This window comes from Netta rufina (assembly GCF_964035555.1).
Source record: "Netta rufina genome assembly, chromosome: 10".
Lineage (NCBI taxonomy): Eukaryota > Metazoa > Chordata > Aves > Anseriformes > Anatidae > Netta > Netta rufina.
In genome coordinates, this window is record NC_140133.1 from 6,771,931 (window position 1) to 6,784,150 (window position 12,220).

Sequence of the window (12,220 nt, forward strand, 5' to 3'; positions counted from 1 at the left end):
AGTTGGAGCCATACGCTCTGTTCCGATATGAGGAATTAAGTTTCCCTGATGTCACAAATTGAACAGAATGCAATTAACATTTCCTTTGAAGTTCACATTGACCAGATAACCACTAGAATAAGTTGGCAAAACTTCAGTGAAGTGCTCTTGGCTCACACAAACTGAGACTTCACCTTCAGCATTTTATAACCCACTGAGGGATATTGGAGGTGCTGAATCCCAAATGGGATATTTTTAAATCTGTGTTTATTCCACCATGTAAATGTAGGGATCCTGCACTTGTGTCTGGAATTCCCCAGATGCATCATGGATGTGTCAGAATCATTGCATATTCCCTGAGGAATTGATTACCTGGTGGGCAACAGCTGTTAGGCTGCTCTCTGCAAGGCTGATGGACATCTGGAAATCCCAGACAGGGGGCACAGACCCTTTTTCCTGCCTCACTCCTCCCACAGAGAGCGATCTCTGGGCAGGACAAGGTATTTGACCAAGACTAGAAAATGGATGTTGAATTATAAAAGGTTCCACTTGCCACTAATTAGAATACAAGATGATGCATGAATGCTAAGTCACTATTGGAGCTTTGCTGCTCATCTCAATACAAAATTAGTTTAATAATCCTTTGCTGAAAAGGTACTGCTCACAGTGTCATAGTTTCTAACCTCTAAGAATTCTGACGTTGTATAAGAACAAGGACAGGGCCATAAAGAAACTTTTAATCTTTATATGAAGATTAGGTATTGGTAGCTGCTCCTTGGGATTCTTCAACTGGTGTAATTTATAATATCACATTATGTGACCCTACAATGGATTTACAGTGGATAGATGTTTATGGTTACACCAACAAATCAAGACTCTATAGCATTTAAACAGAAAAGGTAACTAAATGATTGATTTTTAAAAAGGAGAGGATGAAACAAAGCTAACATTTCTATTTTCTTGAAAAAAAATATTTTAAAATTAACATCTTGACTACTTTACAAAACAAGATAAATATTATAGATTTAAAGATTGTATAACTTCCAAGAACATTAATAATCTTTGGAGGTGAAAATACAACGATTTTAAAAAACTAGACCAATGATTGCTGACCAGGTAAAGAACACCAGAGGCACTTAGAAGAATAGATACTGAGAAATTATGAATGGTATTATTAAACACAACTAAGGAGCATAATTATAAACATAAGAAGCCCAACTAATTAAAACATTGACATAGTAATATGTTCGTAATGATCAAAATCATCTATGGTGATAGAGCAAGTCAAGATTAGTAACCACAAAATATACACTACATATTGATCTAAAAAGTAATACAACATGTATCTCAATCATTCATTTCATATTCTCAAGAGGTTTAAATACCTAGAAACTTTTGAAGCACTTAGTATGCATCTGTTTACTCCCCAAATGTAGAAGTTAGAGTGTCATTTTAACGCTATGAAAAAGGTGCTGATGTTTGTCTGCATTTTAAAGAAATAATATATTTACCTGTTTGAATAAACAGGTCCTTTTATTCTCATGCTAGCTATAGCTGTAGCTAGACAAATGGGTGACTGCTTTCTTCTTTCCCTGAAGATTTTTTGTTTGTTTCTTGTTGGGAAATAATGGCAGCACCATGAGAACTGTGATAAGGCTTTAAATGAAGCCTTTCTTTAACTCTCTGGAGAGCATTTATGCAAAGCCCCCAGATTTAACTGAAGGAAAATATGCTTACCTTCTGTTGGTGATGTCTTCAGATGTCTGCAGAGCCCCTCTGTTTCCCCATATGTCTCTTTAATTTTTACTACTGCTTCTGTTCCTCGAAGTTCCATGAGGGAGCGCAGTTCTTGCAGTGTGCACCCAAATTCTCCTGCATGGTTGGCCTCATTTCTTTGGTTCTTGGAATAAAAATCGCTATTTGTCATGTCACCCATTGTTGCTGATTATATTGCTCCACTCGTTATAGTTGATACAAGCTTAAAATTGTTTAAAAATTGAAGGAAAGGAATCTCGTATCCCAACCTAAGCAATTAGAAAGAATCCAGCGTGTCCAGTGAGCTGTGTGGAGAATGCCTCTGGTGTGCAAAGTGTCCCTGGCCGACTGGTGGTCCACAGACTGGCTGCTTTCAAGGCTGCAGACCAGCTCCACTCCATTCACCACTTCCCATTATGCAGCACCCAGGCTGTAGCATCTACATGGTCATTTCTTCCTCTGGACCTTTGGGAACAAACAGAAGGCGCTCATTAGAAGAGTGAGCACTGCTGCTTTACAAGGATGATTTCAAATTCATTCTATCATTGCAATTTGACTTGTCATTTAAGAACAGCTATGGAGAAACACTGTACAGGTCTCCTGTAAAATGCTGCAGGTGGTCAAAGCGAGCATCGACAAGGATACCACTAGCTCTCACCAGATAAAGCTCTCTACACCTGAAGCACCAATGGCAGTGTTGCTTACTTTAATCAAGTCCCAAGAGCACCTGCTAAATGAGATGGTTCATAAATATTAATAAGAAAGTGATTAGTCCCACATGCTGGATGCACCTTGAGTGTGTACTCTGGTTCATATGGCCACTGCAATCCTTCATCCCACAAGAACACAGACTCTCTTAAAGGCTACAGAGTAACAAAAAACAGTTAAACCATTAGCTTTAATAACGGGTTACAGCAAAAGTGTTTTCCCGCACAAGGACAGAAAAACTGGTGGAAAAACTAGAGCCGCCTGTTATGAAGTCAGAATACATTTGCATACATTATATCTTGCAGCATTGCCTTCTGCGGGTGTAAACGCAGCCCAGGAAAGAGAAAAAAAAATAAAAATCAATCATCTTGGCCTGAAGGGCCAGAGCTGGGGCGATCCAGGGGCTGCTCCCACCGACACACACCTGCCAGCACAACTCAGGGCGGGCCTCTGCCTGAGAAGTCATATTCAGACCATCTGGGAGACAGCTGATTACTTGCTAAAACCAGCCTTTAAAACACATCTCCTCTTCCCATATTCTAATGAAGTTGGTTTAAATACTGCTGAAAGCAGCTATTACACTTGGCACAGAGTTTTCACAGCAATTAAAGGTTTCTTTTTTGCCTCAAGTGGGTTAGTGCCTGCACACTGTCTAATCTATAGGCCTCAGCCTAGTTTGCTTGTGATTAAAAAGGTCTTTAAAAGAGCATACCACCAGCCCACTGGCAGATGAACCTGCCACATTTTGAACTTTCTAGGTACTGCAGTACACATCATGTGCACATACAGAGGATCCCAAAGTGTTTCAAGCCCCACATTTGTGCAGTAATTGAGATCTCCTGCCCACATACCATAACACACAGGCTTAGTATTTCCACTGCACTAACTCCCTTGCCATCACTCTGCATGGGAGAATGATCAAACCCACTGCATTCACTAAGGCCTCGTTGCCTACAAATACATTATCTGCTTTAGAGACGACTAGTTCACCTTCTCCAGGGAGACATACTGAACCTCTCCCCTCCTCCCATTTACAGATAGCAACACAACATTCCTAAGATTTCAGGGGGGAAGAAAGGCCAATGTTTCATTACAATATTATGGAATGCAGTTGAAATAGCAGTCAACTGCTACATGCTTCTTCCACCCATCCTATTTATTGGCAGATATTCTAGTGCTACGAACTACTGCCAACTTTCATTTCACTTATTGCTTTTCAAGTTCACAAGAAGAGAAGAATTTCAGCACAAAGCATGGCTTACTGTGAGCAATAAAGAAAAACTGGAAGTGGTAATAAAAAGCGGCCTTTATTTGCCAAGGAAGAGCAAGGAGGAGATATCCTGCCCTACCAACAGCACTCAGCTTTCCATGCTTGCATGCCAGACAACGTTCACAGTAACAGTTAATTTCAGGGTAACTTCTTACGTACACCATGCAGAAAGAATAACTTAGAGCAAACAGATTTTTTCATAACAAAGAAAGCCCAGGAAAATATTGTGACAAAAGGTGGCATCAATAATAACTAATGTGACAGACTGCTATGTATTTCCAGTGGGGAGGAAAAATAAATAAAGATAAATAAAAGACAATCCATTCCAAAGACAAGTACACTTAAAGACCTTGAACACTGTCTAAAACAACCACAACACTCAAAGAAAGCAGCAACAAAAAACAATACACCGTTCGCCTAACTGACAACTCATAGGGCTTTATTGGTGCTATATTATTTTTTCCAAATCCTCCTCTACTAAAAGAAAATGAACAACACAGCAAAAAGACAATGATTACCTTTTTCTGACAAGAACCCCCTGGTGATTTCATCAGTGATGTAAAAAGTACTGAACTTGGCATCAAAGATGTTTTCTGCACTGTTTTTCTGTAGGATGAGTCCACCACTCTCAAGCAAAGCATCTTCTTTAACTCACTGTGCCATCACTATATCTTAATTTTTTTTGCTTCTATTCCTAGAAATTCCATTTGTTATTTGATAGCCACAGCAAGACGTTGATGTTGCTTTTTAGCATGTGCTTGAGTCATTTGCCTGCTTAATTTTTTATATTGCTTTCAATTAAATATTAATCAATAAACAACAAATATGAAGGTTGTTCTTCCTTCAGTGCTTTAATAACATATCCCTTAGAGTTTCTGCTCTTCATGATTCACCTAATGCTATGGCACTAGGGAAAAACCATCTCACATTTTTGAATGGCAGATGGCAATATATAGAAAGCACAAAGCATGACTAACGTTATTCACTGATAATGCACTTCTCTAATCCTGTGGAACAAGATATGCCAGCTTCATTCGATCCTTGAATCTCTCTTATGAAAAGTCCTTTGGAATCTTGCAAGATTGCATACCAGGTTAACATAACTGACACAACCACATGGCCACCGAGTGGTTAATATTCTTATAACAAAAGCTGAGAAATAGAAAATTGAGACTGGTATATGGTGATACTCCCCCATCAGTTGGGCTACAGGATTTATGTCATCTGAATAGATTAAAAAAACTACAAGTGAGTGAAATTTACAATCTCTTCTACAAGAAATCCAACTACTACACCAGGTTTAGACAGAGTCTTCTGTTTGCTGTTTGGCAGGGAGGACATGAGGGAATTATTTTACAACGCACTCCCAAAACCTTGATATTTTCACAATGTGAATGAAGTACAGGTGAACTACCAACACTGATTTAAAACAATCAGGTGATACCTGTACATTTTCAATCAAAATGAACAACTCACATTATTCAGGAATAGTATCACAGAAAAACCCTCACTGATTCAACTCAGATTAAATAACAGACAGCTGTTATTTTGCCTCAGAGGAGGTACGGATCCAGACGCACTGCAAAGAGAAACAGGCACTTCTAAACTGAGTCTGATCTCTTTCTAACACAGATGTCTAAATTAGGTGAATTGAATTTCATGCCAGGGGTGCCTACTTGCACTGGTTATAGGGCACATCTGCATAAGTAGTTCACAAAAAGACATCCAATGCCACTTGAAAGTAATCCACCCCACTATGGTCTAAGCTGCGTGGGGAATGAAATGGGAATGACATCTACATCGTCGGATGGCAGTAAGTTCAAGCAAGCTGCATGTTTCAGCAGCAGAAAGTGCACTGGAGGTGGGAAGTAACCAGGCAGTGCATATGCGTCTTCTTTCTTGCTCAGAGGAGACCTATGTTCCCTCAGAGCCTCCACAAGAAAACTTGTCAACCTCTAGCCCAAGGCCTACTCAATCTCTTCAAACCCAAAGACCGTCATCTACAGTTTTCTACAGTGCCATCTTCAATGGCACTAATTTATAAGCAATTGCATCCCAGGACACATAGAGCCACCTCCCAGAAGTCAGGGAGCACAGTTTTTGACATCATTCTAGCACACAGTGATTTCCTCCCCAGTTGTATGTATTTGGTCTCACCATTCCCAGTGGCAACAGTCTGTAGAGAACTTCTCTACAGAGGATTGGTTTCAACAAGAGAGAAATAAAAATCTCCAGTCATTGAAAAACTAATTTCACAGACATTGTGATGTTGCCAGTCATGTGGTTCTTTCTTTTTTCTTACCAATGCTTCTGAAACAAGCTTTAGGAACAAGAAATTTAGCTAAAATTTTCCTAAAGCATAGTTTGGCAACAACTGTGAAAAAAGGAAATAAAGATGAAAGTTTCCCCCTTAGATGCATTTCAGGTACCAAAAGACTTCACATTCTTGAAAGCCTGAGTAAAATACTACGCTTATTTTTCCTCATTAAGTGGTCAGAATACAAGTCGTCACCTTGTTATAAGTTATGTTCCAAGATGTTGTGGATTTTTGTTGTATAAGTGCACTACAAACTACAGTCTCTCTTCTCCCAGGTGCCTGTATCTTGGGAAACAGGCTTCCATTCCTGTAGAGCCCAAGTCAAATATTTTTCATCTTCTAGCTGCTTAAAGGAAATGCATGCCAATTAAAACAGAAGCAATTTGGAAGAACTAACTGCAAGCCTGCTGGGAAAACTATACTTTGATTTCTCTGATCAGGAAAAGTCTCATCTTGGAAGCCTGTAAATATTTTTACAGTATTAGAATGATTTCTAAGCAGATATCACCACCATGTATTCTGATATCTGATTTCATTTGGATGTTTATTAGCAGAAAAAAATAGTAGTAAAGTAACAAACCAGCTCCTTAGTTTCATGAGATTAGAATCACAAAACCTGCATTTCACAGTCCTTGAAGGTCTGGGCAAAACACCTTGACATCATGACAACTCCAAAAATTCAGGCTACATTCATAATTGGTCTGTTTTCTCTAAATTATTAATCTAAGGATATACTGACTGATCTAAGAAAAATGACGATGAAGGAATTACCTGCACTTACAAGAGGAAGGATGAAGAAGTAATCACTTCTTCATGGGTTGGCAGAGAAACAGCCAGAGCAGAGAGATCAGGAAACCACGGTGCCATTCACTCATTGTGCAGTTGGGAAGAAGGCATACTGATCTGGTTCCCCCCAAATGATACTGAGAGGGGTTAGTAGTTCCCAACCTGTAATTTGTGGCATTACTGTCACTCTAGGATTATTATTTGGCTAAAAATACAATGCTAGTTGCTCCCTTGGGACGTGCAGAGACCTCCCAAAGCAAGAAGAAAAAAAAAATGCTGGATATGTCACATTTTACTGAGTGCTAGGTATTTAGTCAGATTTCTCAATATCCGTTCTATTAGAGATATCATTCCTTGATAAAATAGAACTGGAAGCAGAATTAAGGGAATTTTCCCTGGAATCTAAGCAAAATGGGCTGAGTTTTTTCAAAACCTCAGACCTCAATGTACAGCATGTGCTGGATAAAGCCAGCAACAGGCAGACACTGTGCTGGGGAAGATGCAAGACTCAATGGCAACCTTCTGCAAGCTGGAAAGAGCTGAGAAAGAAAACCCTACCCTGCTCCACACAAGTCTCCAGGTGAGTGAAGTAAATCCAGCTGTGGCCCAGTTGCATCACCTCTTAAAATTTATTGCTCTTCTCATAATGTCAAAGACAAAATGCTCATCTATTTGTGAAAATAATCTTCACAGACAAGAATGAGAAATGGCTTGTTTATCCAAGCAGCCAGTGAAACTATTCAAATGCATCAAACATGCTCAAACCCATACTCTCTTAAAAAGTGATTTTGAAATTTAATTATCAGGAATGCACAAGATGCAGCAGAACCTAAGGAAAACTATTATTTGAATAAAAGCAGGCTGGCACCTTCAAAAGAGTGAATTTTTTATTTAATATCTGCAAGCAAGGAGAAGATGAAGAAAGGAATTGAACTTTGCAGCTACGTGCTGTCTGAAAATATCCTAACTTAATCGCTAAAGAATTTCATGTTGCATTAAGTTAAGAAAAGAGGTAAATAACTCATTCGCAATGAACATCCAGGACTGAGAGACATTTGTATGTTCCAACTACAAAACATTGGAATCTCTTCTACAATGTTTCATTTAGAATTCCCCTGCTAATATGACATAATGACAACAAAGTTAAATAAAAAAATAAGAGCCTTTTTAAATCCCAGAAAACTATCTAACAAATATCATTACAGCCCCTAAATTATTTCAGTCCTTTCAGTATGAATCCATGCCTCCAGTAAGCTTGTACAAATGTTGCAATCAGGTAGGATAAAGAAAAATGATTTCCTGTCTACTGTATGATACTGCTGATTATTTGAAGGCAAAAGAGACACGGTCACAAAATAAATCTTTATTTAAAGGAGCACAAAAGGTCATTAGTTTCAGTTAAACAATAAGTCTATTTACTTAGGACCTCTACCAAGTAGAATCAAATGCTTACAAAAATTTGCTGGTTTTTTTTGTTTGTTTTTTGTTTTTTGTTTTTCTGTGCTGTACCAATATGCTGAGGGAAAAGTTAAAACAATTGTGAAATAAAACTACCTCTAGTGCCCTGTTATAGCATGCAGTTATTCAGTCTACAATTTGACACAAAGTCTGTTTTCTGCCATTACTCATGTAAATGGTTGCAGCAAAGCCAAATGAACTACTGACAGGAAGAAAAATACTATTAAAGGAATCAATTCAGTCCCATTAAAGTCAATGAAATTACTCTATCAACGACTTCTGGGGGATTGGATCAGACCCTGCAGATGAAATCCTTCCTTCACTGACGCCAGAATTCCACTGTTTATGAATGCTGTTAGCAGACTGACTGCAAGAAGGAACCATGTTTATTATCCCTCATCACTGAGCACTAGGCTGAGTGGCAAAATACTCCTGGCATGGCTATGCAAAACCACCAACACCTGCTGACCACAGGCACTGCTGCATGGGACCAGAGGACTCACCAACAGCCAGTGTTCCCACTGATGTAGAGCCCTACACATCATTAGTGATGCTTAATGGGGGGAAATAATTTCCTATGCAAAGAAGTTTTCTAGAAAAGTCTGTACTGGCCACAAGTTTAAGCACCCTGTTTCTTGCTGATACTAGTGGGGATTTATTTTATTTGCTTTCAGTGATAAAATTAAAGGTTATTTTTCATTAGCTATTTATTCTCCCCCAAGGCTCTAATTCCGCATTGCAAAGTGGTTATTGGGTTTCCTTTATTCACTGCCTTCCCGTGCAACACACATTCATACTCTTTGTTCAGTGCCAGAAGTACAACTCCAAAGACCCATTCTACACCTCCGTAAGCTTTAGAAAATGTATGTTTTCATCTATAGCTGCATTGATTTGTACAGAAACTAACACAGCATAGTTTCTCCAAAGAAGGCCAGCTTCCAAACTATATTATCAATTTAATCTAAAACACAGCTGGACAAAAAGCTAAGCATATTCAGACTACCATTAAATAAAAGAGATCTGGAAAAAATATCAAAATCAAACGCACTGAAAACAATAGCTGATTAAATGGCCTCCCTATCTAATCTTCATACCTTAAGACTAGGTCAAGTACTATGGTAAAAACCTCTGCTGTTCTCAGTAACATCTGAACCTCATTTTACATTCCTTTCTCAAACTTTTGAGCAATGTTTTACAGAGACTTTTTAATCTTAAAAATTGAAAGTAATAAAGCAAATCTTGCATGTGACCGAATCATCCTTCAGTCTTTTAATCTTAGTATTATACAATTCCTACAGGCTGTCCTTCAGCCTGTAGGCTCCAGAGGACGGAGTCCAACAGCTATCCTGCTGCCAGCACATGGCGACCCTCTGGACACCCACCTCAGGACTGCACCAACCTACAACTTGTTTGGAGAGTTTTTAAGAGGGGACAGAAATATTTCCAGTATTGGTCAGCATTTTGTCACAACTGTAGTCTCAAATGCAGAAATATATTTTATTTTTAAATAAGCTGGAGATAAATTAAGGCCTCTTCCTGCTTTAGTTGGAAGCAAGAAAACACATTCACACATCCCAGGAAGCAGCACTCATTAGTGTCATGTATGATATAATTTTGATTGATTACTGTTACTAAAAAGCAATCAGTTTTCATAAGGGATGGACCCACAGGATAACAGAAACTAAAAACTGAGGAAAACGTGATCAGCCAGCTGCAGCAAAAGGTGTTTTGTCATTCCTGTTCTGGACTCAGGAGGTTCTAGGGCCCAAATCAAATCTTGCTTGGTCAATTGGCATTTCTTTACATCAGCTCAAATTGCAATGACAAAACCAGAATAAAACCTGAACAGACGTCAGCAGAAAGGTCATGATATACAGGTCAATGGTTTTCTGTACCTGATGAAAAGTTAGTGCTTAGTAAAGGAAAGACAGGAGTTACATCCAGCATGTGAAAGTCCCAGAGACAGCTATTTTACATCTGTTTAAATAGCAGCTTTCCCGGTATGGGTGATTGCTTATTAATTAAAAGAGTTTCTTCTAAAACCTCCTGGAAATAGTTTGCAACACATACAATCCACGTACAAGGTTAAATCCAAACACTTACTTTATGCAAAAGACCTTTCAGATTTTACCATTTAATTCCAAACTACTATACCATGGTCAGATGTGACACTCAATCCTAAGAAAAACGTTTTCAATTCCACATATCAACCCAAAGGAAAAAAAAAAAATGCTATGCTGGTTTTTTCTTCTTCTTCTGTCAGCATACATCACATAAATTAGCAGCAAAAAGGATTGGTTGACTAGTTGACTACACTTGGCCACATCACTCTTGAAAAGTAAAGAGAATCCAAGTACATTAACAAACCATAGCCAAAAGACGGGAGAGCTACAGCGTGACCTTGCCAAAACAGAATCAGATTGCTGTATTTAGCCAGTCACACTTTATTTCAGCCTTATATAAAAAATATTTTACCTGAGTGACTTCAAAACCAATAGCAATGGAGAAAAACATTTTTTCGTGTGTTAACACTTTTTGGGGGGTGTTAACACTTTTCAAGTGTTACTCAAGAAAAAAGAAAAAATCCTCTTGCTAGCAGCAGGGCCAGCCAGTGTGGAGTACAAGAAATCATAGTGGCAGCTGAAGTCAGACATCATTACTGTCAGTCAGAAGTTGGCAGATGACTTTACAGCAAATGAAATGCTAGAGTATGATTCAGACCTCTGTGGGAAACAGCTGGCCCAGGAAAAAATAAACAAACTAAAACCCATCAAACTTATCCTGCAGCCTGCATCTGCAGCCCTATCTTCTCCCCCCTTGGTTACCTATCAGAGGTATCTTATAACACTAACAAGTATCTTATAACACTATCGAGTAAAGATATAAAGCCATAAAAGCCATTTATAAAACCAAAGGTTTTAGTGTGGCACCTTTGATCATGAATGAAATTCACAAAAACCAGCTTCCATGCAAACAAACTACAAGCAGAATAATGAAGAACAGAAAAAAAAAATCAACTGTTTTTTAAAAAACAGTTGTTATAAATACACTGTTATTTAAAGAGTGAACGTATACGTATATATATATGTGTGTGTGTGTGTGTGTGACGAGAACTGGAACACACATTTTTTCATATGCCCTCTTCTTACAGTGGCTAGAAGAGAAAGATGCACACTATAATCCATTTTTCTGAACAAATATATATATATATTACTTTTGTTTAGAGTAAAAACAATTTAGTACCTTTGTCTTTTAAAAAGACTATATATATATATATATATTTTATATAATATCTGTCTATTTTATCCTTGACATTGGATACAGTTCTCTAAAATGAGAGCAGAGAGACCAAATTATAATTACTAGCTGTGTTTGGTGCTATAAGGGCCACTGGAGGCAGACTTTTTTTTTCTTCCCTGCATATTTGAAGGCATGAGACCATTTCAACTTCTTTGGCTAGAACCTTGGAAGTGTTACATGCAGTAGAAGAACATCAGCCATCGTAAGTATCTTCCTTTTGGTAGGTGGGCTTTTTATATAAATAGCTTATTTTAGACATCACATATCATTGAACAGGACTCAGATATCCCATAGATGCCAGTCACAGAATGACCAACTGCTCTACTCCAACCACATACCACTCAAACATGATGCCACTACTTCCCAGCAGTAGACTACCAACGAGTAAAAACCGCACACACACAGAAAGTTATAAAAACTTTCCTTAAATTTCAGATTGCTCTTAAATTCATCCTCAGAATTCAAGGGCAGCTTGTGAAAGGATAACAAATTTAAGATCTAACTTTAAAAGGTTCTGAATTACTAGAAAATGAGGCTACCAGGATTTTATCAGTCCTAGTACATGTATTAGAATTAGGTCCCCAATAAACTTAAAATCTGTTTAAATCTTGTTTCTGCCACTGAACTCTCAATGCATAATTATACAA

General features: G+C 38.2%; 1 protein-coding gene across 1 annotated transcript in view; it reads right to left on the reverse strand.

The window, feature by feature from the left end:
- ATP2B2 (ATPase plasma membrane Ca2+ transporting 2) overlaps positions 1–12,220 on the reverse strand; it is a gene marked incomplete at its 3' end in the record, with an annotated part of 270,171 nt that overhangs the window by 172,791 nt on the left and 85,160 nt on the right. Inside the window, exon 2 of the mRNA XM_084293036.1 lies at positions 1,717–2,199. Within this exon, the coding sequence (XP_084149162.1) occupies positions 1,717–1,915 (199 nt within the window). The 5' untranslated portion in view covers positions 1,916–2,199. The remainder of the gene's footprint in view (positions 1–1,716; positions 2,200–12,220) is intronic.